Source organism: Podarcis raffonei, chromosome Z (genome assembly GCF_027172205.1).
Source record: "Podarcis raffonei isolate rPodRaf1 chromosome Z, rPodRaf1.pri, whole genome shotgun sequence".
NCBI classification, from domain to species: Eukaryota; Metazoa; Chordata; class Lepidosauria; order Squamata; family Lacertidae; genus Podarcis; species Podarcis raffonei.
In genome coordinates, this window is record NC_070621.1 from 33,788,816 (window position 1) to 33,816,660 (window position 27,845).

The 27,845-nt window shown below is 46.5% G+C and overlaps 1 protein-coding gene across 1 annotated transcript; it reads left to right on the forward strand.

Annotated features, from left to right (window-relative positions):
- The first annotated feature begins 7,737 nt into the window (after positions 1 to 7,737).
- NOX1 (NADPH oxidase 1) lies at positions 7,738 to 27,835 on the forward strand. Its single transcript, XM_053374248.1, has 12 exons — positions 7,738 to 7,828; positions 9,233 to 9,343; positions 10,382 to 10,466; positions 12,236 to 12,378; positions 13,194 to 13,375; positions 14,137 to 14,272; positions 14,891 to 14,983; positions 19,496 to 19,731; positions 20,263 to 20,425; positions 24,643 to 24,789; positions 27,019 to 27,143; positions 27,387 to 27,835. Exons 2-12 carry the CDS (start codon positions 9,284 to 9,286, stop codon positions 27,511 to 27,513), a joined length of 1,497 nt encoding a protein of 498 aa, XP_053230223.1. The 5' UTR covers positions 7,738 to 7,828; positions 9,233 to 9,283; the 3' UTR covers positions 27,514 to 27,835.
- Positions 27,836 to 27,845: the final 10 nt, after the last annotated feature.

The window sequence follows — 27,845 nt, forward strand, 5'->3', positions numbered from 1 at the left end:
TTTGCTGGCTGTGGGAATGCAGCTAATGGCCTGAGCAGTAGCTCCAGAGCTTGCTGGTGCCTGCGGCTGTTTCCAGCCATTGCTCTTAATGGAATTTGGATCAGTTCCTAAGTAGTTTGAACCGGAAAGGCAGTTCAAATATGTGATATGGTCAAACATAGAGAAGTTGTAAGTAGTTTACATATTAAGTCTGTACTTGACTGATCAGAAATTGATAAGAGACACATAGCGTCATGAGCACAAACAGTGACGGATGTGGAATAAAAAGGAGATCAGTCTCAGCAGTGGGGCGGTTAGCTAATTTTAGACTCTGAACATAAATGGTTTTTATGGGACTCTCTCTTTTTAGATGGCAATTGCTTCATTTGCTTTATAGCTGACCCTGCTATATTGGAGCTCCCTCCTGAGCATTCTGCTGGATGGGCCCCTGCCCCAGAGTCATGCACCGGAGGCTGAACTGTTCCTAGATATTTCAGGAACTGAACCCAGAACCTTCTGTATGCAAGGCACATAGGAGCCAACTCCTAGGGGCTGTGGGGGATTTGCCCCCCTAAAATATTTGAGGGGGCTAAGCCCCCACAAAATTGATGGGCATTCCCATTCAAATAGTGTGTATTCATTGTGCCATGTGATTTATGTATTTATAAGAAATGGTCTTAACTGATATCCTAACAAGCATGACATTGATTTGATTATTTTCTGCTTGCAATTCTGCTGTAGGCTCACTTGTGGAGATGAAGCCAATCGCTTCTTTTTCTTAGACATTTTCACAGAAATGCAGCTGCTACTATTTTCAGCTGTAAATCAGGAAACTCAGCATCCTTCCAAGATTAGGGCGTTTGAACTCCTCTCCTGCTGATAAGTAGTTGGTACATTGAGTTGAGCTGGAGCTAATTAAGGCTTTCTCCGGGACTTTCCAGGACTTTCTCTAAAACTTTTAGTTTTAGTTTATCGCTCGGCATCTTAGTTATTTTAAACTACCAAGCAATAAACGAAAACTAGTAAAAATTAATAAAAAGCTGATAAAACTAGTAAAAATTAATAAAAAGCTGATAAAACTAGTAAAAACTAATAAAAACCTCACAACTAACGCAGAGCTCAAATCAGTGCTTCCTCTAACGACAGCATCTTGGCTCCTCCTCCTGATAGTCAGGATCATGCCACTTTTACTCTCGCGGATGAGTGGCCTCCTGTCTCCATTACCAAAGTTATAAGTTTAATTGACCAGATGAAACTAGGAAAGGCTGCAGAGTGGTGGGCTCTGATACTAGCGGAACTGTTCACTATGATAGATAGATATGGTATTATGCCTAACTCATGGCAGCAATCTATAATTATTCCAATCTGTAAAAAGGGTGATATAAAGCTGCCGTCCAACTATCAGCCAATAAGTCTATTGTCAAACATCGGGAAATTGTACGCTAAACATCTGTTAAATAAACTAACTACTTGGCTTGATGAAAATAACATCTTAGGCCCAGAGCAGGCAGGGTTTAGGCCAGGGAAATCCACTTTACGCAATTGCATGGTGTTATCCCATTTAGCCGCTAAGTACATGCCTCTCCACAAAGAACATCTCTATGTGGCCTTCCTAGATATTAAGGCTGCTTTTGACACTGTTGACAGGGGGCTGTTATGGACCAAATTGGAGACAATGGGCCTAGAACCCAGATTAATTTACTTGATTAAAAAGCTTTATACAAAGAACACCTGCCGTATAAGAACAACACAAGGGAATGAATGACAGATCCTGTCAACATAAACCGAGGAGTTAAGCAGGGATGTGTACTCACTCCCTCCCTTTTTAACCTTTTTCTTAATGACCTCACTTCTTCACTAAAACAGGTAGATGCCCACAGCCCAAAACTCAATGCATTAAGCATTCCCATCCTCCTATACACAGATGATATGATTTTGCTTTCACGGACAAGAATTGGTTTAAAGCAACCGTTAAATTCCTGTATTGACTATCTGTCCAGAATGAAATTGTGCATGAACTTTGACAAAAGCAAAATAATGGTCTTTGGGAATTCACACAAGAGCTTAACCAGCAGGTATTCAAATTAAACTGTCTGGGAATTACATTCCATCATAGGCTTCTCTGGTCCATGCACTGTGCAACGGTGGTGAATGCCAGTAAGTTGGCTATGCAGGCCATAATGCGTTTCTTCATAACAATAGGTACTGTAATTCACATATCCCTTGGGAGGACCGCTCCCTTTTCTGCCAACTCCATCCGGCCTAGGGGGCGGGGCCTGCACCCACTGCCACAGCATAAGAGGCCTGAGAGAGACCTCCGGGACACGGCTGCTGCTGCTGCTGCTCGCGTGAGTGTTGGGAGGACCGCTCCCTTTTCTGCCAACTCCATCCGGCCTAGGGGGCGGGGCCTGCACCCACTGCCACAGCATAAGAGGCCTGAGAGAGACCTCCGGGACACGGCTGCTGCTGCTGCTGCTCGCGTGAGTGTTGGGAGGACCGCTCCCTTTTCTGCCAACTCCATCCGGCCTAGGGGGCGGGGCCTGCACTCACCGCCACAGCATAAGAGGCCTGAGAGAGACCTCCGGGACACGGCTGCTGCTGCTGCTTGTGTGAGTGTTGGGAAGACCGCTCCCTCTCCTGCCAACTCCATCCGGCCTAGGGGGCGGGGCCTGCACTACCACTACAGTTTAGAGGCCTGAGCAGCTACCGGCAGCAATGGACAAAATGGTTTTAAATGTTTTAACCGCTTTTAATTTGCAGCACCTTAAATGGTGGTTGTTGTTTTTTATAATATTATATTATTTCATTATTTTATTTTTGCTTGGGGTGGGATAAGCATTTAGTCAGCACTATTGTTTCTTGTTTTGTTTTGTTTTGTTCTGTTTTGTTTTATTATTATTATGTTAAATTATTATATAGTCTGTATTTTGCTTTTTAAGGGGAAGGGTCATGGCTGCCTGGGAGTGGGCCTCAGCCAATAGATTGGGTGGGGCAGGTTCCACAGGGGGGGATGTATTGGGACACCCGATCTCAGTGATCACGGGCAGGAGGAGGAGTTATGCTAAGACCAGACCATGTCATTACCGAGGAGGCTGGTTTAGTCGTTGTTTGAGGACTATCCCTGCCTCCAGGTCTGGTCCTGACCGGAAGGATACAGTAATCAGCAAGGGGAACCCACATGACCTGAAAGTGTTGCTGTGCAATGCCAGGTCAATGATGAATAAAACCACTGCCATCCACGACCTGATTGTGGATGGAGGATTTGACCTGGCATGTGTGACAGAGACCTGGTTGGATGAAGCAGATGGGCCTGTCCTTGCCGCTGCTTGCCCACCAGGTTTCTCTTACGCACAGCAACCCAGGTCATGTGGGCGGGGAGGGGGGGTTGCAGTGATTTTTAGGAAGTCATTAGTCTGCACCAGGCGTCCTATTGGGAAGACCCAGTTTTCTGAGTGCATGTTCTGGAAGTTGGGCAATAGGGGCAGTACAGGATTCCTACTGGTGTACCGACCTCCCCGCTGCACCAAGGATTCCCTGCCCGAGCTGCTTCAGGTCGTGGCGGATATGCTCCTGGAGACACCTAGCTTGGTTGTCCTGGGGGATTTTAACATCCATGCCGACACGACCTTACAAGGGGCTGCTCGGGACTTCGTGGAAAGCATGGCCTCCATGGGGCTGTCCCTGAATAAGTTTGGCCCAACTCATAGCCGTGGACATGCCTTAGACTTGGTGTTCACCTCTATGGATGGTGGTGATCTGACACTAACTAAAAGCGAAACAAAAGAAGTGCCATGGTCAGATCACTTCCTGGTGCAACTGGACTTCTCCGCAACCCTTCCCCTCTGCAGGGAGGTGGGACCGATTCGGATGGTCCGCCCCCGCCACTTAATGGATCCAATTGGCTTCCAGAGAGTGGTAGGGGATGCTTTATCCCAAGTTGATGGCCTTTCAGCTGATTCCCTGGTGGCACGCTGGAATGCGGAGTTAACCAGGGCTATTGACTGTCTGGCTCCGAAGCGCCCTCTCCGATTGCATGGAGCCCGGACAGCCCCGTGGTTTTCCCCGGAGCTGAGGGTGATGAAACAATCGTTGAGACGGCTAGAGCGCCAGTGGCGGAAAACTCATTCTGAATCAGACCGGACACGGGTTAGAGCTCAACGTCGAGCCTACCAAGTGGCAATGGCGACGGCGAAGAGGGCCTTCTTCGCCGCCTCCATTGCATCTGCAGAAAACAGCAGCAGGAGACTTTTTCAGGTGGTTCGCAATCTATCGGAACCACCTGTACCACCGGGGCCTGGTAGGGACCCCAAGATCTCCTGCAATGCTTTTGCAAAGTTTTTTGCAGACAAAATCGCTCAGATTCAGAAGGAGGTAGACTCCACCGTGGGAGCAGGGCCAGGGCGGGAGAGTGCTAGAGTTCTGTCTGGTCCTGTTACATGGGATCAATTCCAATCTGTTACCTCCGAGGATGTGGACAGGCTGCTTGGACAAGTGAAACCGACCACCTGTCTCCTTGATCCTTGCCCATCCTGGCTGATAAAAGCAAGCCGGGAAGGGCTGGGCGATGGGCTCTGCGGGGTGGTGAATGCTTCCCTCTGTGAGGGAGCCTTCCCAGACCCGCTGAAAGAGGCGGTCATTAAACCGCTTCTTAAAAAAACATCTTTAGACCCGGGCAATTTGGCCAACTATCGCCCAGTCTCAAATCTGCCATTCTTGGGCAAGGTGATTGAGCGGGTGGTTGCTGAACAACTCCAAGCACGCCTGGAGGAAACGGACCATTTGGATCCCTTCCAATCAGGATTCAGGCCTCACCATGGGACTGAAACTGCCTTGGTCGCGCTGGTTGATGATCTCCGGCGGGCTAGGGACAAAGGTGAGAGCTGTTTCCTAGTTCTGCTGGATCTCTCAGCGGCCTTTGACACCATCGACCATAACATCCTTCTGGACCGTCTAGAGGGGCTGGGAGCTGGGGGCACTGTCATACAGTGGTTCCGCTCCTTCCTCCTGGGCCGTGTCCAGAAAGTGGTGGTGGGGGATGAGTGTTCAGACCCCTGGGCTCTCACTTGTGGGGTGCCTCAGGGTTCTGTCCTCTCCCCCATGCTTTTTAATATCTATATGAAGCCGCTGGGAGAGATCATCAGGGGGTTTGGACTGGGTGTTCATCAGTATGCAGATGACACCCAGCTCTACCTCTCCTTTAAATCAGAACCAGTGAAGGCGGTGAAGGTCCTGTGTGAGTGCCTGGAGGCGGTTGGAGGATGGATGGCGGCTAACAGATTGAGGTTGAATCCTGACAAGACAGAAGTACTGTTTTTGGGGGACAGGGAGCGGGTTGGTGTGGGGGATTCCCTGGTCTTGAATGGGGTAACTGTGCCCCTGAAGGACCAGGTGCGCAGCCTGGGAGTCATTTTGGACTCACAGCTGTCCATGGAGGCGCAGGTTAACTCTGTGTCCAGGGCAGCTGTCTACCAGCTCCACCTGGTACGCAGGCTAAGACCCTACCTGCCCGCGAACTGTCTCGCCAGAGTGGTGCATGCTCTAGTTATCTCACGCTTGGACTACTGCAACGCGCTCTACGTGGGGCTACCTTTGAAGGTGACCCGGAAACTGCAATTAATCCAGAATGCGGCAGCTAGACTGGTGACTGGGAGTGGCCGCCGGGACCACATAACACCGGTTCTGAGAGATCTGCATTGGCTCCCAGTACGTTTCCGAGCACGATTCAAAGTGTTGGTGCTGACCTTTAAAGCCCTAAACGGCCTCGGTCCTGTATACCTGAAGGAGCGTCTCCACCCCCATCGTTCAGCCCGGACACTGAGATCCAGCGCCGAGGGCCTTCTGGCGGTTCCCTCATTGCGAGAAGTGAGGCTACAGGGAACCAGACAGAGGGCCTTCTCGGTAGTGGCGCCCGCCCTGTGGAACGCCCTCCCATCAGATGTCAAAGAGATAAATAATTACCTGACATTCAGAAGACATCTTAAGGCAGCCCTGTTCAGGGAAGTTTTTAATATGTAACGCTGTACTGTTTTTAACACTGATTGGGAGCCGCCCAGAGTGGCTGGGGAAACTCAGCCAGATGGGCGGGGTATAAATAATAAATTATTATTATTATTATTATGCCCTTAAGGTCTTCAATGTCAAAATTATAGCTCAATTGTTCTATGGTATTCCAGTCTGGCTGCCAGGGTGAAATATACTCAGAGTCGCAAAGTGATTTCATGCTCTTTATTCAGCTCATAGTGGTGAGGAGGAATGAATGAATGTCCCCTCAAAGTATCTGCTTTATATACATTATTTACACAATGGGCTGCACATGATTGGCTAATTCCGGAATTCTACTGTAAGCCAATCAGGTTGTGGATTCACTTCTATCTGGAGCATGATTGGGTGGTTCCTGCCAACCAATCATACTGCTGCATTGTTCTAGGACCAATCAGACTGCTGCATTCTGAATCCTATTGTTCTAGGACCAATCAGACTGCTGCCCTTTGGATTCTATTGTTCTAGGAGCAATCAGACTGCTGCAGTTTGGATCCTATTCAACTCAGTACATAACACAGGGTTTACCCAGTTGGTTGAACGAGTGCAGGCAGCTTTCCTCTTCAGGATTTTCGCTGTCCCACACTATGTACCCTATGCAGCCTTGTGTCTAGAGGGAGGTCAACACAAGGCAGAGACTGTCGCCTGGGCAAGATTTCTTCTATGTTGGTTAAACATCTGCCTTACATCAGATAAAGATCCTCTCCTCAGCGAAGTTTTGCTAGACCCCTTTCTTTCCCCAGAGCTACAACAGTTTAACAAGAAGGTATAGCAACTCAGGCTGTCAGTGAACTTTTGCGATCGATGTCCCTACCATCTGCCAAGGCTATAATAAAAACTAGGTTGTGGGATATTGAACGCCAAGAATTAACAGTAGCAGCAGAGAAAACATGTTCCCCTCTTTATTTTCAACTTTCTTGGGCTCATGAAATTAGCCATAATTACCTTGAATTTCTGCTTAACCCTCAAGAAAGAAGGGCATTTTCCCTGGCCAGGTTTAATTCAAATCCATCAAACCTCCTTTGGGGAAGGTTCTCAGGCAGGGTGGAAGGAGAAAGAACTTGCCCAAGACCACCTGGTGGAAACCCTATCACATATGGTTCTCAATTGTAAACTATATGCTGATCTCCGCCAGCAATTTCTAGATCAACTCTGTATCCCCAAATGGAAACCAGAGTCAGAGGTTATACATTTTCTATTACTGGGGAGTGATCAGGAGCTCACCAAGTTAGTGGCCAAATATCTCTATTTGGTTTTTTGTCGTCGAAATACACTACAGATGTCTGATCTCCCTGGAGACCAAGAGATCTGACGATAGACTGCTCTGCCTCCTTTCTTTTAGCAAATGTTTGTGCCACTAGGGAAGTGGTAATTCTGTAGTGATTTGTTTTGGATGTTGTATGTGATGCCAATAAAAGGTTTTATGATACGATACAATTATTTTCTAAACGCACTTGCATCTCTGCTATTGTTTAAGAAGTTGTCCCTTACTATAATAATCTTTCAAATAATGTAACTGGTATTCTTGCCATACATTCACATGATGTGATCTATTTTTATTTTGAAATAAAGGATGAAGTTGTACTGGAATTATTGGTGACAGTCATGGGGCTAAAACCTTAGCCCATTCCCCCAACCCCTAATATTCTAAACAATGTAAGTGTATCGGGTTTAGTAAGCCAACTCAACTATGTTTTCTCCTTCTGTGTTCTAGGCTGCTTGGCTGGGAGTAAACATTTCCCTCTTTGTGGTTTATTTCTTGACATTTGACAGAGGTGAAAAGTACTTCTACACCCGCCAGATCCTTGGGGTGAGCACCATCTCCTCAATTTCTGATTGCCTCTGCTCTTAGGAGATGAAAGATCTTGGCAAAGGATAGCAAGATACGCTTGTTTGAAAATCCTAATTCATTGACAGGATTAATACCCTGCATATTGTTAATTAATATAGCATATGAATCATTGGGCTGTTGGGGCAGAAGGTAAGGAGCCTCAAAAGTAGGTGGAACCTGAGCCAATGGGAGTCAGAGTCAACTAATCCTAGTATTGACACCCCCCATCCTTCTGGCTGAGGAGCAACACCTGAGACTGAGGGTCAGGAAGAGGGAGTTGTTGGTAGTACAATCCCTTGGAAGTTGGAAGTCGGGCATGTGGGGGCTGGTTGGGGGTTGGATAGCACTGCAATTGGCTGTTGGGGATAATAAACTACCTAAATTACAAATGATGGCAAGCATTACCAACTACAGTGGTACCTGGGGTTACAGACGCTTCAGGTTACAGACTCCGCTAACCCAGAAATAGTACCTTGGGTTAGGAACTTTGCTTCAGGATGAGAACAGAAATTGGGGGGGCGGTGTGGCGGCAGTGGGAGGCCTCATTAGATAAAGTGGTACCTCAGGTTAAGAACAGTTTCAGGTTAAGAACGGACCTCCAGAATGAATTAAGTTCTTAACCAGAGCTACCACTGTAGTTAGCTCTTGTGCACAGGCTGAGAGCATGGTGTGAGGAGTAGGCAGGTAGAGGAGGAAAAGTAGCAAAGGTAGATGGGAGGAAAAGACAATTGAAGGCATGCAGTGTAATTTGCATAGAGCAGGTCATATGTTATATGCCCTTGAACAATTTTCTACTTTCCCCCATGCCCCGCCCAGCATATTCCACCTATCAATTTCAGTTTCTCATTTTCCAAATCTTAAGCCCAGCTCTTCTAGGATTGCCATATTGTTGAGCTTTTTTAAAAAAAAAACAACCACCAGGAACACAAAATTTTGATTGACGTATGGCAGACCTCAGCTCTTCACAATTTTGCATTAGTTTGTAAATTTCAATTATTTAATTTCTCTGGATATAAACCTTTTTTTGCAAACAAATTTCCCAAATGTGATGCATTTTTCTATGTATATTTTCACTAACGTGCAGTTTAAGGCACACTTTCCCCTAATAGGCACACATTTTTATTACCGATTATTTTATTGGAGAACTGTAGTGCAAAATTCGGAAAAGTGGAAAGATGCCTGTGTTAAGGTTTGCATATTGTTACAGGAAGTACAAACTGCGGAGTTTCACATTAAAATGCAAACCGAACCAAATTTCTGGGGGTCCCCTCTATCCCTACACTAGAGGCAGCTGCCTCTCTTTACCCGGAGTATAAAACAGTTACAAGTTTGTAGTAAAAAACCCCAACACCCTTCTGCAGCTTCTCCTCTTTTTATTTGTAGTCTGCCCTGGCTTGGGCACGTGCTTCTGCCAAATGCCTCAACTTCAACAGCATGCTGATCCTGCTGCCTGTTTGCCGGAACCTTCTCTCCTTTCTGAGGGGAAGCTGTTGGGTGAGCAAGAAATGGATCTCAGCTGCACCTCCAATTTGTTGCTTATAATTTATTTATTCAACATTTCTGTACTGCCCTTCATCTGAGGATCTGAGGATCACAGGACTGTTTACAATATAAAAAAATAGAGGCCACATTCACACCTTACATTTACAACCAACAGCTCCCAGGATTATTTGGGGGGGGGAGGTCATAACTGTTTAAAGAGGCGTCACAATGGTGTGAATGTGGTCAAGGAGGCTGTCTTTCCAGCTAGGTTTCCTTCATCCAGTTTTCATCATCCGAGGAAATCGTGGTGTTTGGGATCTCTGCGCTGTTTATATCTCTGGGCTCAATATCTGTTGTGTTAATGGACAGGTGAGTTTTAAGGCTGTGCAAAAAGAGGAACCCAACACAATAGTTGTGGCTTGCAGAAAACCATTGTGCAACAGATAGCTCAGCCCCACAACCTACTTATGGATTCTCTTGAGGGAAAATGTTCTGCTGGCGCAAAACATTTCACCGGCGAAACAAGTGCAGCGCTAAGTGACGCTAACACAGCGGTACATTGGATACAACTCTCTGTGTGTTTCTCATACTGTGTCATTAGAATGGAAGAAGCCCTTTAAATCTTGGGAGAGAGACAGAATATAAATACATGAAACAACAACTACTACTACAACAACAGTCCAAACCATTTCCTAAAGCCCCCTTTGCTGATCAGCCCCACATCGTCGTCGTCATCATCATCATCATCATCATCATCATGTTACAATAGTAACAATAATCCAAATAATTTCTTCCATTCCCTTCTGCTGATCAGCTGCATATCACAGGGAGTCCTGTTTGCAAAGGAGCAATCTCCTGTTAAGGTCCTGATTCCTGCTGTGAAATTGCTTTGTAGTCACATATCATGTCAGGTCTGGGGCAGATGAGCGTTGCTTGGGTGATCCTTTGGGTGAAGTTGGGGCCAATGCTGGGGTGCCCACCCTGTGTTATACCCACCTTGAATTTTACACCCCAGTCTGCTAGCTGGCCTGTTTTTTTGTTTCCATTCAGTGTTGCAGACGCACCATGAGGAAACAACTAGATCACAACTTGACCTTCCACAAGCTGGTGGCCTACATGATTGCCCTCCACACAGGTAAAATGACTTCTGTTCTAGAGAAATCAAAAGGGCCCAACATTCATTTTCATGAGTACAATAAGAACTGTAAGGCACCCCACAAATGTCCAGTGATAAACACTGATGTCACCAGTGGAACTAAAATGAACTGGGGGAGGAGGAAATACACTGCCAAACTAGAGCATTTACCGTATATTGTGCTTCAAATTGATTCCCAACTAAGGGTTCTGTCGAGCTCACAGTTTATGTTTGTAATGGATTGGGTAGGTTAATACTCATAACATTTTGCTAAGAACATTTTTAATACCAAAAAAGGGTCTTCAAAATAACAATTTCAAAAGCATTTAACTATTTTTTTATATTTAAAAAATGGGTGCAGAATGATGGGGGCAGAAGTCAGGGTGGTCAACAGTAGCTGGAGCCAAGGGCAATGACTAATTCTTAGTTTGGCCACATCCTCCTTCCTGTTGAGTTCTGCAGGGACAAGACTGAGGGTGGATCTAGACACGGGGCGTGGGGTGGGGGAAGCTATAAATAAGTCAGGAATTAGATCGTTATAACAAAAGAAAGAAATCCCTATGGAAAACCATGTTTTAAAATTTCCTGCTCTATGGCGCAATCTGGTGATGCATGTTTATAGCACGTTCAAATCACCATCCTTATTAACATAGCTGAGTCCTGAGACTGGAAAGGAGGAAGTGGAAAACCATAATATTGACATTTCTGCAAGGAATTTTCATTAGCATGACATACTTTAGTACATTGTTCTCGCCAATACGTGTATTGTTATGTACACGTTTGGGTTGGAGAACTGCATCACACAATGCAGAGAAGTACACATTTCAAAGTATAGTTGCATTCTTCTTCTTCTTCTTCTTCTTCTTCTTCTTCTTCTTCTTCTTCTTCAAATTAGATACTGTAGATTCCGGCATATAAGACAACTTTTTAACCCCGGAAAATCCTCTAAAAAGTTGGGGGTCGTCTTATACACCAGGTATGGGTTTGCTGGGCAGTGGCGATGCTAATCTGGCTTCGCTGAGCAGCTTCCTCTCGGCGCAGAGCGGAGCCCACCACCCACTGCTGCAGCTGCCAATTTGGGGAGTCGTCTTATACGCCCAGTCACCTAATATGCCGGAATCTACGGTACTGTCCTTCATCAAAAGATTCTCAGGGCAGTTCACAGAATAAAGTGCAAGATAAAATACAAGTTATAAATTAAACCAAAGGAGCAAAATAATAACCCCTGTAGGGCTGTAGGATATTAATCAGCCATAGGCCTGGCTGAAGAGGAATGTTTTCACCTTGCGGCTGACGATGTGTAATGAAGGTGCCAGGAAAGCTCCCTGGGAGAGCATTCCACGGGTGGGGAGCCACTGCAGAGAAGGCCCTGTTCTCATGTTGCCACCCTCCTGACCTCTTGTGAAGGAGGCACATAAAGAAGGCCCTCACAGGATGAATCTCACAGAGTCTGGGACAGTTTATATGTGGAGAGGCGGTCTTTGAGGTCCATGATTTCAGTTTGCTCACTGGTTCAGGAAGTGCATATTAGGTAGATTCGTATAAAAATGTGAACTGAGTCACTTTCTCTCCCATACCTACATGGGAATGTGCACGGATGGACACACACACACTGAGCCAGCAAGGGCAGACAGCTACGTGCATTTAGCCCCAATTAGTATAGAAAGAGAACATCAGTATAGAAATATCCCCTTTGCTGGTGTCAGCATATAGTATAATTTGGCTGTCTGCAAGGATGTGGTTCAGGTTTTTCTTGCCCTCTCTTCCAGCGGTTCACATCATTGCTCACCTGCTCAACTTTGAGTGGTACAACCATGCCAAGCAAGCAACAGATGGAGACCTGGCTTCCACCCTCTCTCACTTACATGAGGACGATGGGTTGTGGCTAAACCCCATCCATTCAAACACTACGGTTGGTGCCTCACAAGCTTTGCTCTTTAAGCATCATTGAAGTTCTGAAAGGGAAAGTTGCTGGTGCTTCAGCCTTGCTGAAAGCTTCCTTTCCTTTTGACTGTAAGCAATAACGTGTCAGCATTATGCATTTTGTTCTATTTAGAGCCTACTGGTGATTAGTTTTCATCCGGGTGTTATTAGTTCGTTGGTGTTATTTTTAAGGAGAATTTCAGTGGTGCGCTTTTATGTTCTGGGTTACCAAGATGTGTGAACGCAATCTAAGAGTCTATAGCCCTTATGAAGAAGACACCCCACTCAGCCTTGCTTGGACCAATCACTATCAACCTAACCTAACTCCTCCTCCTCCTCCTCCTCCACTTCTTCTTCTTCTTCTTCTTCTTCTTCTTCTTCTTCTTCTTCTTCTTCTTCTTCTTCTTCTTTGGCTTCCAACAGAGTATAAATATATATATAATACATTAAAATGTCTTCTAAACGTAAAATATTTGTATGTCTGTTTGACATCTGATGGGAGAGTATTCCACAAGGGAGGCACCACTACTGAGAAGGCCCTCTGCCTGGTTCCCTGTAACTTCACTTCTTGCAGTGAGGCAACCCACCAGAAGGCCCCAGAGTTGGACCTCAGTCTCCATGCTGAACAATGGGGATGGAGACGCTCCTTCATGTATACTATCTTTCAGTGTCAAGGACCATGTACACCACCTTGAGCTCCTGGGAGAAAAGGTGGTATATAAATGTCATAATTAAACCTTGTCTGTAAGCCAGAGCTTTTATCAAGCACAACTTTACATGTCATAATCTGGCTTTCATCTGCAGACACCCTTGTATGTGGCATTCACCACCATTCCTGGTCTAACTGGTGTGATCATCACCTTGTCCTTCATCCTTATGGTCACTTCTTCTATGGAGTTCATCCGCAGAAACTACTTTGAGGTCTTCTGGTACACCCATCATCTCTTTGTTATCTACTTTCTGGGCCTCGTCATCCATGGCATTGCGTAAGGCACTTCTGCAATTGTGGGATAGGCTAGCTAGGATAGCTAGGAGTGGGCGAATCTAACCATTTCATGTTCCTCTTTTCCCCAAGAGGAATGTTAAGCTCTCCACAAATCAAAAGCAGTATTTGTGTGTTTCTGTTTGTGTGTTTTAAGTAGTCTTCCTGAAAATTCATTAGTTTTTTTGTGCGAATTTCTCCTAACATGCACATCTTGTGTTGTTTTGCCTAGTATACATTTTTTTTGCGAAACAATTTATCCACATATGGTGCATTTGAATGTTATTTTCACTAATACGTGTTTCTATGTGCACACTTCCCCACTGCTGATTTAAAGCAAAGAGCAACCTTTTTGCAACCCACACCTTATAACTGAAAACCAAACACAATATGAGCTGAAAGAGTCTATTGGAAAGGTTTGCTTAGCTCACATGGCCTGTATGAGCAAACCTCCTTTTCCACTACAGTGGTACCTTGGGTTACATACGCTTCAGGTTACATACACTTCAGGTTACAGACTGCTAACCCAGAAATAGTGCTTCAGGTTAAGAACTTTGCTTCAGGATAAGAACACAATTGTGCTCCTGTGGCGCGGCGGCAGCAGGAGGCCCCATTGGCTAAAGTGGTGCTTCAGGTTAAAAACAGTTTCAGGTTAAGAACAGACCTCTGGAATGAATTAAGTAATTAACCCGAGGTACCACTGTACTGGGCTTTTGTTCCTTTCTTTCACATTTGCAGTTTTGATGGTTCTGTTCTTTTTTCCAGAGGTCTTGTTCGTGGGCAGACAGACAAAAGCTTGGAGGAGAGCAATCCTAAGCTCTGTGCTGGGCAGTATACAGAGTGGGCTCAAGGCAACAGCACTCCTTGCAAAGTGCCTGAGTTTCAGGGTCTTCCTGCTGAGGTAAGAATGACATACCGTATTTCCCCCCCATAGGACGCATTTTTCCCCTCCAAAAATGAAGGGGAAATGTGTGTGCGTCCTATGGGGCGAATGCAGGCTTTCACTGAAGCCTGGAGAGCGAGGGGGGTCGGTGCGCACCGACCCCTCTCGCTCTCCAGGCTTCAGGAAGCTATCCGCAAGCCTTGGGAGCCCGCGGGAGTTCCCGCCGGGCTCCCTAGGCTTGCGGAGAGCTGCCTGCAGCACGCCCCAGGCTTTGGGCCTCGCGCAGCTCTGCACAAGCCGTGGGAGCCCGGCGTGACTTCGCGCTGGGCTCCACGGCTTGCAGAGAGCTGCCTGCATCCCTGCGGATAGCAGCCTGTTCTGGGGGCTGGGGTCAGGGGAAGCTCAGGCTTCCCCCGCCCCAGCCCCGCGCCTGGGGGGGAAATAATTTTTTTTCTTTATTCCCCCCCCAAAAAAAACCTAGGTGCGCCCTATGGGCCGGTGCGCCCTATGGGGCGAAAAATACGGTACAACATGAGGAAAGCACTGAAGTGATGAAGGTGGAAGGTTTCACAAGTGGGAAAATGCTGGCCCCGCAATGAAACTGTCCATTCTAACGTGGATGTTGTTTCTTTAAAGTCATGGAAGTGGGTGTTGGCCCCGATAATTCTCTATGCCTTTGAGAGAGCCTTGAGGATTTGGCGTTCCTGCCAGAAGGTGGTTGTTGTAAAGGTAAGCATCTCTGCTTTCTTCTTCTTCTTGGCTTTGAGTTGGATACATAGGACACATTAAGTGTGCCTCAAGATGGAAGCACACCATACAACTGAAAGCACCCCCAAAGAATCATGGGAACTGTTGTTTGTTAAGGTTGTCAGGAATTGTAGCTCTGTGAGAGGTAAACAACAACAGTTCCCAGGATTCTCTGGGGGAAGTCATCTGTTTTAAACATTCATCAAATGTGTTTTAAATATGTGGTGTGGATCTGCCCTCAGCTAGAGCTCAAGGAAATCAAGACAAGTTCTTCGTGTCAGTGGTAAATTGAGGGCACTTTCAGACTGCTGGTGTTTTCAGGTGGGATTCAATCGTATACCGGTTCAGCTTGTGAGTCAAGGCCCCGCTCCCCGCTTGGTGATGAAATAAGATACATGGACACAAGTATTTGGGTTAATGGGCTAAAAAAGGCCACAACTTTATTGGTTACAGAATGTGAGTGGTATTGGCTTAGGCATTGGATCCGAACAGACTATACTTGACTCCTGCCCGCTCTGCAGGGAGTCATGCAAGGCTTAACAACCTGTAGGGGGAGCTTGATGATGCGAATCAACTGGAAGCTTTCCCCTAGAGCAGCCTTTCTCCACCTTTGGGTCCACAGATGTTGTTGAACTACCACTCCCATCACCCCTAGCTAGCAAGGCCAGAGCTCAGGGATGATGGAAGTTGTAGTCCAACAACATCTGGGGACCCACAGGTTGAGAACCGCTGCCCTAGGGTCACCGGAGTGTCGTGCCATTGCCCTAGCCACTACCTGGGTGTTGGACAGGAACCACAACCGCCGGATTCCTTTAATGGAATACCCTTCAAGTGGAGGGGTGGGTGATGGTCACAACCTCCCCTCCAACACACAACACATTTTCCGATGCCTAACCACCAAGTTGTGACGATTTGCTATGAGGTAGGCAATAAACCAAGCGGCTAGTTCCAATCCGCCAAGTGGAAAAAATTCCTACCAGGCCCCTTGGACAACCAAGGTGACCAGCCGAAGTCCATAGCAAGGGAAGGAGCTGAAGCAAAACCTAGAGGGTGGGTGGGTTGGTAATCCGTGGAAGCCGGAAAAGCAAGGGAGAGCTCATGGGCCCGCGGCCGTTTAAATCCGGCTAAACCACGCCCCCCAGCGAGCCGGATTGGCTGGCTGAGGGGCATGACGTGGGGGCCTAGCCACGCCCCCCCCCCTGGGAAGAGGAGAGGCTTTCTGCAACTAAAGCTGATTTGGAACTGTTATACAGCAAACTTGCCCCCCCCCATCAGACGCTTCATGATAAATCATGGGAAAATGCACTGGTAAGTATGGGGAAATCTTTGCTTGACACAATGTCATCCTACCACTCTGCAACCTGTTTACTGTTTACATCCTGATTTATTTGTTGGGATACTAGACAACGTTAGCTATTTAACAAGCACACATTCTGATTTGTTTGCAGGGAAATTCTATGACGTTGTGCCATAGCAAGTTTTGGCCCCAAGTTTCCAGCGCATTTCCCTATCCCTTTCCTTATCACAGAATGTCTGGTCTTTTGGGGAAGTGGGCTTGTTGCGCAAGACACCTCACCACCACCGTCTATAACGATGCAATATGAGTTTGCTAGAGTGTGATTGGAACTCCACCTGGAAACAGCGAGAGCCTGAAAGTGCTCCTGGCCTAATCAGATTGGGAGGAAAGCTGACTAAAGCACAGCATCGAGTAGACACTGGACTTAAGTGGTCTTATGTGGGGCTCCTTCCGCCTCCTCAGGTAACAGTACAGTGGACGCTCAGGTTGTGAACGTGATCCGTGCGGGATGCACGTTCACAACCCACAGTGTTCGGGACACCCAGCAGCGCGTTTGTGCACACGCGGGTTGTGATTTGGTGCTTCTGCGCATGCGCATAGCGTGATGTAGTGCTTCTGCACCTGCATGAACCCGAAACCCAGAAGTAGCCTGTTCTGGTACTGCCAGGTTTCGGCTGGTTAACCCAAAAAAACGCAACCTGAAGTGTCTGTAATCTGAGGTATGACTGTACTCCCCGCTCTGTTTGGGTGGGGGAATGGGGGGGGGGCTTCCTGCTCATTGTGCTGGGTGGGGTCCTTGGCCTCTGTTCCGAAGTCCTGCATGGATGGGCCACTTCTTTCTGCCCTCTGAGGAAAAAGAACAAAATTTTGAAGAGATCAAGAATGAGAAATGTAATTCTAAGTGTGTGCACATGTGCGCAGCCAACCCTCCCATGAAGCAGCTGCCTTGGGTGGTGGTAGTGGAAGAAGTGTACTCACCCACCCCACTAGCAGCCAAGGTAAGGGAGGCTTCAGTGGTGGCAGGGTGGTACAGCGTCTCGCTGCACAGCGTTGCTGCTGGTCTTCCTCGTCCCCCAGAAAAACCTCCCTTTTGCTGAGTCTTGGTAAGAGATTAGTGTTCTAGGAAACCCTTGGAGAGTTCTCTTGCAGCAGTGGTGGGGTATTTTGCCTCATGCGACAATACATTCCTGGCTTCCTCTATAGCCAGTTTGTGGATAGATAACAGGAATCCTTGACAAAGAACACTGTAGGCTTTAGCCGTTATCTCCAGGACTTTTTATTTACTAAGAAAGTCTGGTGAGGAATAAATGAATAGGGGAGAGGGCAACCCTGTTCTGCAACCCTGGTGTCATATGACATCTGCTTAGTAGGAATAGAGGTGAATTTTTTGTTTTTTCGGGGTGCCCCGCCTGCTTGGTGAGAGCTGGTTGGAATGCATGCTTTTTCAAGAAAGATGGCCTGTTTTGCTGACAATTTGTGTCCAGATTCAGTTGGCTGGTCGAGGCAGCCCTGTGTATCAGGCTTGAACCCTGAGAATTCCCTAACACATCAATAATAATAATAATAATTTATTATTTATACCCTGCCCATCTGGTTGGGTTTCCCCAGCCACTCTGGGCAGCTCCCAACCAAATATTACCCATTTATTGAATGCTCTCCGCAGGGAGGCTAACCTGGCTCCTTCATTACACCTCTTTTGGCACCAGACAAAAACATTCCTCTTCCCCTAGGCCTTTGGCTAATAAAAGAAACTATGGCCTTTTAAACTGTGTGTGTGGTGGTTGGGTTATTGTTTTATTTGTTACAGTAGAACCTCAGTTGTTTAATGTCTCCATTGACAAATGTTTCAGCTTTCGAACGCCAAAAACCCGGAAGTAACTGCTTCGGTTTTTGAACGATTTTCAGAAGCCGAACATGCCATGCAGCTTCCGTTTTGAGCTTCCCTATTGTATTGAGGCTTCTGCTTCCAGTTTTCAGACATTTTGGAAGTCGAGTGGTCTTCCAGAATGGATCACATTCGAAAACTGAGGTTCCAGTGTATTATGTTATGTGTTTTTATACTGTAAACTGCCCCGTGATCCTCGAATGATGGTTGGTATGCAAATTTAATACATTAAATAATAAATAAATGAGTTTTGTTGCTTCTCCACTCTGGGCATAATGTGGGAATGTGGAAGCCTGTGGCTGTTGCTTGCTGTGAGATCCTTGAGCCGCAGGTTATTTATTTATGACTTCCCAGGAGGCACCCAATACAGTTTACAGTACAACAACAAAAGACAAATGGCAGCGGCATGTTTTAAAAGCAGCTAAAATTTTTGCATATATAAAAACCAATTTTAAACAAGTCATATGAATATTTTAAAAAATGTAAAAAGAGCAACCAACAACGACAAACCATATGTCAAACCAATTAAAATCCAATAGAGATGCAAGCCAGGGTAAAAGTCTCCATGTAAAAGTCTTGTTGAAAATGTTCAGCAGGTGCCAAAATGACAATTACAGCTCACGTGCTCCAAGAGGTGGGCGAGGTTTGCGACACTGCGCAGGGCTTCCTGGGACCAGGGTGCCACCCACCTTGGCTACAGGGTGGCCATCACTCTGCCCCCATCTCAGCGTCTTGGGGGGTGGGGTAGGCTTCAGGGACAGGGTTTAGCGTGTGGGCTCACAATAGTGAACTTCTGTACAGTGGTACCTCGGGTTACAGACACTTCAGGTTACATACGCTTCAGGCTAACCCAGAAATAGTACCTCAGGTTAAGAACTTTGCTTCAGGATGAGAACAGAAATTGTGCTCCGGCGGCGCAGCAGCAGCAGGAGGCCCCATTGGCTAAAGTGGTACTTCAGGTTAAGACGTAGCTGTCAACTTTTCCCTTTTCTTGCAAGGAATCCTATTCGGAATAAGGGAATTTCCCTTAAAAAAAGGGAAACGTTAACAGCTAAGGGTTAAGAACAGTTTCAGGTTAAGAACGGACCTCCAGAACGAATTAAGTTCTTAACCCGAGGTATTTCTGTAGTTGGGTGGCTTATCTGTTATCTTTTAGGTGCTTTTAGGTGCCAGGAAAAGACCTTGGGCATTGAGATTTCTGGCCCCAGAAGAAGGCCAGCTGCTTTGAAGTCAAGTCCAATTAATATTTCCTTTCGGATGGTAGAGGGAGTTTTCCTCACCCTTTCGATGTCAGCATGACTTTTGTTTGCAGGCCATTATGCACCCTTCAAATGTCCTTGAGCTGCAGTTGTACAAGAAAGGATTCAGCATGGAAGTAGGGCAGTATGTTTTCCTCAACTGCCCATCTATCTACTATTTGGAGTGGCATCCATTCACCCTCACATCTGCTCCAGAGGAAAAGTTATTCTCTGTCCACATCAGGGCAGCAGGCGATTGGACAGAGGCTCTGATTGACAACTTTAAGCAGCCGAACCCGGTGATGCCCAGGTGAGTAGCTGCGTAAACCAGCAACCATTTGCCTTTGATGAGGCCATTGGGGGGTGAAGCAGCAGCAACTCCCTCTTATGCTCAGGCTCAGGTACATGAGCTGCTCAGTTACTGTGTGGCCTGCAGATGTGAAGGGCTTTGGAGAGGACAAATATCAAGGCAGTCCAGCCAAACAGGAAAGAAACTGCCAAAATATTTCCATCAGTAGAACAAAGTTTGCATTGGGCCATTGAAGGAGGGATTTGGAGACAGGGTGAGGAGAAGGCAAAACGACTGGGAAAAACGTTAAGTGGATAGGCACAGCAGAACTGGTCATAGGTGAGGTCTATGGGTAAAAGGAAGATCATTTGGGGTCTGGCCTGGAAGCGTTAAATGTGGAATAACATTCCTGCTAAAGGTAAACTATCTTTTGCAGACTTTCTTGAGAAGGCTTCCCCTGAAAGGCTGCATACTAAATTGATTCAGTTTGTGGAACTAAATTTTTCTGAGCACAAAGTTCTATGCAGCACATAGATTTTCTCAACTTTCCAGGATTGAAGTAGATGGTCCCTTTGGCACTGCCAGCGAAGATGTGTTCCAGTACGAGGTGGCCATGTTGGTGGGAGCTGGGATTGGAGTGACACCATTTGCCTCTGTGCTGAAATCCATCTGGTACAAGTTCCAGCACGGTGACCAGGGTCTCCAAACAAAAACGGTATGGTGGGATCGCCCCATTGCACTGAGACCAATATGAAATCAATTCAGTTTGCTAGAGAATGCTAGTCTTTGAGTTGCAGGGAGTGAAGACTCCCTCTGACATGTAGTATCTTGCAGTCTCAAACTAGGGACAGGTCATATCCCCACCCTGCCCCTGCTCAGAATATTGAACATGACTGGAAATGTAATTGCATCACCACCCACCTCTTTTCCAAACAATTCTGCAGGTTTTGGATTGCTTCAAATATGTACAAGCCAGAAACACACATCAAGAAACCAGAAAGATGCAAAAAAGAAAAGAAAACGATAGCGAAATGAAAAAGAAATGGAACTTGTTCTCAAAAGTGCCAACCATTTGGATTTATTAGTGCACTTAAAAGCTTTCAGACTGTTACATGCCACACCAATCTCTGAGTGGTCCGAGATACCAGGGGTCCAGGCAGTTACCCAGGGTTCGTGTTTCCTTTGGAAATGAGGCACAGGCAGTGGTGCCTGTAGGATTTATGGTTTATTTGCACAGATATACAACCTGAGCCTATGATGGAGGAGATTCTAGCATATTGTACTCTGAGCCCCCTTTCTCCAGTTTTCTACTACTTGCAAACTGCAACTACTTTTCCTTCTGCGATCTTCCCAAAGACCATAGTGGGGCTCCACCCATTTGCTGGCTTGGTTGATAGCTTTCTTAATGGGTTATCTCCCCTTTGTCTCTATTGATGGAGTCAACCAGGCTTATATTTCAACCTGGCTTAGATTTTAACATTTGCTGGGTGCAGGTGTTAGAATCATACAATTGTGGAGTTGGAAGGGACCACGAGGGTCATCTAGTCCAACCCCCTGCATTGCAGGAATCATTTGCCCAACATGGGGCTCAAACCCCCAACCCTGAGACTATGAGTCTCATGTTCTACCAACTGAGCTATCCCAGCTCTGGCTTTAAAGGTCTGTTCCCCACAAACTCATATCACAAACTCTACAGAGTACATAAAGCACCTTCCAAATATACTACAGCCATACCTCGGGTTACGAATACTGCAGGTTGCGTGTTTTTGGGTTGCGGACTGCGCTGAACCCGGAAGTAGCGGAACGGGTTACTTCCGGGTTTCAGCGCTTGCGCATGTGCAGAATCACAATATGACATCACGTGCATGCGCAGAAGTGCCGAATCACGTCACATGCGTGTGCAGACGTGGTGCTACGGGTTGCGCACATGCCTTCCGTACGGATCACGTTCGCAACCCGAGGTATGACTGTAGCTGTCTTATCTGGCACCATGAGGAAGATGATGGCGTAAGGTAGATAATTAGCATTTGTACAAGCACGTTCAACTGCCATAAAACCTAATGGCTAAGTTGTACTGAGGCATATTAGTTGGCATTTTTTTGAACATAACAAAATAGGACAGAAGCAATGAGTGGCGCTGTGGGTTAAACCACAGAGCCTAGGACTTGCTGATCGAAAGGTCGGCGGTTCAAATCCCCGTGGTGGGGTGAGCTCTCATCGTTCGGTCCCAGCTCCTGCCCACCTAGCAGGTCGAAAGCACCCCTAAGTGCAAGTAGATAAATAGGTACCGCTTTATAGCAGGAAGGTAAACAGCATTTCCGTGTGCGGCACTGGTGCTGGCTCGCCAGATGCAGCTTCGTCACACTGGCCACGTGACCCAGAAGTGTCTTCGGACAGCGCCGGCTCCCGGCCTCTTGAGCGAGATGAGCGCGCAACCCTAGAGTCGGTAGGGCAGGGGTACCTTTACCTTTTTAATGAGTATAACGCGACGCGGGTGGTGCTGTGGTCTAAACCACAGAGCCTAGGGCTTGCCAATCAGAAGGTTGGCGGTTCGAATCCCTGTGATGGGGTGAGCTCCCATTGCTTGGTCCCTGCTCCTGCCAACCTAGCAGTTTGAAAGCACGTCAGAGTGCAAGTAGATAAATAAGTACAGCTCCGGCGGGAAGGTAAACAGCGTTTCCGTGTGCTGCTCTGGTTCGCCAGAAGTGGCTTAGTCATGCTGGCCACATGACCTGGAAGCTGTACGCCGGCCCCCTCGGCCAGTAAAGCGAGACGAGCGCCACAACCCCAGAGTCGTTCGCGACTGGACCTAACGGCTCCGGGGTCCCTTTACCTTTAATGAGTATAACACAATAGGTAACCATGGCTCTGTTGTATCTTCTTAAAAGGTCTCTGTGATGGCACAGGTTGTTGCCTGCACTATGGGAAGGAAGTGGGGAAAACTACACAGTCAAACCAAGCTCTCCTCCTTAACTCGACCGCTGTCACTAAATGGATGTCTGTTTTTATTAAGTAGTGGGCTGACAAGCAGATGACACAGAGATTTCTCCAAATAGTTCTTCATAAGTAAGCTGGAACTGAACTGAACTGAACTGAACACAGCTCAGCCGGCCTGCTTTTATAGGCAGCCGGCTGTCACATTGTAACAACAGCAGCCCAGGGTTTCCCGCCTAAATTAACTGTTGTGGACCTGAGTGAAAACTATATACATAATACCCCTGATGGCCAGGGTGAGAATACATAACAGTTTTCTTTGGCTGCCTCCACTAAACAACTTTTAAAACTCGTGGACTTTAACTGGCCCAACCTGGGTGGAACACTTAAATATTGCTAAACCACAAGCTGCAGACAGGTGTGTGTGTCCCCCAGCATTTTTCTTAAAGCAATAAGTTGGACTGGGGGCGTCGTGTGAGTAGGCCTGCTGGGTGCATTTTTCTGGTGGCGTTGGCAGGGAGGTGTGAGGAGGATGCAACAGGCATGCACCCCTCAAATCAGTCCCGGCTGTGTCCTCCTCACGTTGCCCTCCATGTCCCCCCCCCCCCACTGGGCACCATGAAGACACGCCCTACCACTGAGTTGGACAGTTTAGAGAAAATGGTTTTAGGGGAAAATGCATTCTAATTTTATAAGAACAAATGAAAATAACCAGAAGTAAGTGTGCCCGGCTATGCTTATTCTGGGCTTTTCCCAACCAAGCCAGTAGTTGCCACCTTGTACGCCTCAGTTCATCCCTTCATAATCCTTTCCTAGTTTTGTCTTCCTGCTGCTCTTCAGCTTTCAAAGTCTTGCTCCACGACCTTCTGACCCCACAATAACTGTTTTACTCAGTTTCCTAGCTTGCTTATACAGTGGTACCTTGGGTTACAGACGCTTCAGGTTACATACACTTCAGGTTACAGACTCTGCTAACCCAGAAATAGTACCTCGGGTTAAAACTTTGCTTCAGGATGAGAACAGAAACTGTGCTTCGGTGGCGCAGCGGCAGTAGGAGGCCCCATTAGCTAAAGTGGTGCTTCAGGTTAAGAACAGTTTCAGGTGAAGAACATACCTCCGGAACGAATTAAGTACTTAACCCGAGGTACCACTGTATATGCAGTTTGTCTCTCCCAACCTTCAGCCACTCAGAAGGCGAATAATCTTCTGTTTTACTTTTTATTTTCCCTTAATCACCTGGTTAACTAGGCTGAATCTTTGACCCTCCCCTGCAAAAATTTCCTGAACGAAACTTCCTCTTCACCTTTTAGTTTTGCTTTGAAACTTTGTCTTTCCTGTGCCTTTAAAATGAAAAACAACATTAAAAAAAAACCATTTTGCAACCAAAAGACAAACACAAAGATGGGATGGGCAGTATGCAGTGCTTTTTTAAAAAGAAAAGAAAAAAGTTGCTGGTACTCACCATGAAGTTGTTACAGTATGTGCCATGTTTTTAACCTTTGGTGGAAAAAAGTTGCCAATACTGCGTATCCTTGGGTACCACCAGGAGGGGGTGGGGAAAGCACTGGGTGTATGTGTAAAATGGAACTGGGTCTAATTCTGAAATGCCCTTGCTGTTGCTAAATCTTTGTGTTTCTCAGTTAACAGTTATAAAGGTTAAAGAGAGACATTTGTTCTCATTATGGAGCTCTGGGAAGCAAAAATGTGTATAATTTGTAGCACCAAGTCTACAGTTCCCAGGTGTGAAGGAAGGCGCGACAACTAAGCTATTACACAACCAGTATAAATTTGTAGCATACCCGTAGCCTCTCTCTTGCTTCACCCCCCATAATCCATCTACTTCACATTAGAAAAATAAAAAAAGCAGCAGCAAACACTGCAAAGCCGCTAGTACCGTCCACAGTCAGCTAACCAACCTACTCCTTGCAAACCATTTTCTTAAAAGTTGTCTCCAGTTTCAATAGCTCTTCTCTTCCTCTGTGTTCCTGTGTTCTTAAGATTTACTTCTACTGGATCTGTCGAGAGACAGGGGCCTTTGCCTGGTTCAGGGATCTGCTGGCCTCTCTGGAACAAGAGATGGATGAGTCTGGCTGGGCAGGCATGCTAAGCTACCATCTCTACCTCACAGGCTGGAACAGCAGTATGGTGAGTCACGCAGCATCCCCCTTGTGAACTTGCTTCCATTGGCAGGCAAGCTGTCAAGGAAACACACACAAAACGCGCAGCAGCTTTTGTTTGAGATGTCAGCAACGTACCACATTGTCCTTTTGCAAGGGCTGAAGTTCGAAGCATAGCTGTCAACTTTCAGATTTGAAAATAAGGGATCAGCAGCCTCGAAAATAAGGGATCAGCAGCCTCACCTGTCCCAGGGACAGTCTACGGGATATCTAACAATCCGGGATAGCATTGGGAAACGGCACTGGGATAAGGGAATTTCCTGCAAAAAAAGGGAAGGTTGACAGCTATGGTTCCAAGGCACTTTCACGTACCAGTCTCTTCTAGAGCAGCTATGAGGCAGCGGCACTTTCTGATTGCTGCTGTGCCACCACAACTCTGATCATCCCTGTCCGCTGCTGGAGCTGATGGGAGTTGGAATCCAACAATATGTAGACGGCCAGAAGTTAGGGTAGCCAGTTGTGCATTGCCCCCCCCAAAGAGGATTAGCTTTACAAATATAAAAATAGCCAATAAAAGATGGGATCGATTTGCATAAAATGTATTGACGCAAATCTGGAAATATTTACTAGAATTCAGAGAGAAATATCAATGCAGTAAGCCCGCAACTTAAAATCACTTTTCTTATGCGATGGCATCCCTACACAGGTATCTGAAATAAATAAATAAATAAATAAATAAATAAATAAATAGAGAAAATGCTGAGAAAATCAAAATACACAGTTGAAAAATGTTGGGAGTCAGGAGAATGGAACACAACAGTTGGCAACGGCCATTTCACTCACCTTGGGGAGTGTGTTTGGGCATCGTCAGAGAGTTGGAGCTGGAGAGTGAGATAGGGCCATGCAAAAGCATAGAGAGCAAGCAGTCAGAGGTGATCTGAGAAAGAGGAGGTGCAGGGTTTTCTTTTTGTTTTTTACATTTTTGGGGTTTTTTTATGGGTTGTTTTAAGGTGTTTTCCAGGCTTTATGTGCTTGGACGTTTGCATGTGGTTCCCGGGAGCAGACCCCTTGCATAAATTGTAGGCTTACAAGGGCAGCCACACTAAAAGCCCTGTTTCAAGTTACTGGGGAGCAGACTTCTGAGATCTTTGGAACTTGCAGAAGAAGCTGCAAGTACTCTTTGGTGAGAAAACCCCAGCAGAGATTTAAAGTTTCAAAACATGCGGCAAAGTAAAGCGTGGAAGTATAGGTTGTAAAGCTTTAAAATGTGCTCTTTAAAACAAGTTCCAAAACACTCCCTAAAAAGTTTCTTTCCAAAGTTTCCCTCTTCCCCAAGCATAGGAAAAAGACCACACGTGTGGTAAGTTAAGAAATAGTTTACTAACAAACTCTCCAAAGGTCTATTCTGTACTTCAGAATAGTTGCACAGGCTGCAAAACTAAGCTTAGTTACAAAATGGTGAAAGTTCCTAAATTATTAGTATCAGAATGCAGGCATGGCATGCAACAGCCATGAAGTTGAGAAGGAGCAACCAGCTCAAACCTCTTCACCCGCTGAGCTTCTCAGGTAGACTAGGGGACACCAAAAGCTTGATTACTTAGTTCCTCCCATGGTAAGGGGAAGTGGACACATCTAAGCCTGGCAGAACAGCTTAGTCTATGCTATTAACCCCTTCCTGCATTAATCAGACTTAAGCATGTTGGTTATATGAAGCTCATTTCCCCAAATGCACAAACTTTCCTCCTTAAAAGTGATACCACAGCCCCTTGCCTCTGGAGCAGAGCCTCATAAAATAGCCTGGGCAGGTTCCTCTGGGAGCAGAGTGCTTGTTCAGATACCCAGGGGCCAAGCATCTATAGTTTGTGCAGCAGACAATGGCGGAGGAAGCCTCTCCGGCCCCCAGGGCAGGATTGTGCATGGGCGGCACCCATACGGACACCGTGTGTGTGCCCTCAGTTGCTCTACAGCTGGGGGGGGGAGGCAGCGGGCCATCTTGTCACCCCCCCCAGGGTGGCACCAGGGGCGAGCTGCCCCTCCCACACCTGCCTTTGTACACCCCTGGCAGCAGAAGGAAGGGCAGAATCCTGGAATATGTACAGCCAGACTTAATATTCCATGAAAGCTACTGTGCTGAGATCCATAACTTAGCTCGTTAGCATGAACATCAGAAAGAAGCTGAAAGGTCAATTTTAAGAAATTGTATGAAATATTTATGCAGCTGCTGTGAGGCCTGCCCAATTTTTTGCTGTTTTTCTAGGTTGGTCATGCAGCGGTCAACTTTGACAGGTCCACCGACATGGTGACGGGCCTGCGGCAGAAAACTTTCTTTGGGAGGCCCATGTGGAGCAATGAATTCTCAGCGGTGGCAGCTGCCCATCCCAGGTGAGGTCTGCTGCTGTGTTCCCAGGTTGTCGGAGCGGAGACCATAGCTATACATATAGATCTCCTTTCTATTGCTCCCATTTGTAGGGAATTCCGCAGAAAAGACACCCAGATTCTGTCATCTAAATGGAATGATTCAGCTTGCACAACATTGCTGCATATTATTCTTCTCCCTTTCCTCAAAGCAATCCATTAGTAACATTTGTTTCCTGACATTAATTGCTTCTTCCTTGGGCTTTGCAGATCTGTAGTGGGTGTGTTTCTGTGTGGCCCAGAGAGCCTGGCTAAGACTCTGCAAAAGTACTGCCATCAACACTCCAGCCTAGATCCTAGAAACGTCCAGTTTTACTTCAATAAAGAGAATTTTTAAGTCAAGCACAGGAATACCACTCCTCCCCAGCACGTCTTGCAGCCAGAAACTGGCCAAACTTGTGGACCTGAATGCTGCCAAATGCTGTTGTTGTAGCTTGACCCAGACTCCCACCTCTGCATGGCATTGTTTTGGCCGGACCACCCTTGCCCCAATATGCTTCTTTGGGCAAAAGCTGCAGACTACAAACATTTTCAAGTAGGAGATGGGAGTGTTATTGGGTTGTCCTTGTTTTTATTCTTACTATGTATTTTGTGTTTTTATATTACCATTTTATGTTGTCATTTTATAATGTCATTTTATGTTGAGACCTGTGGGTATAGGGCGGTAAT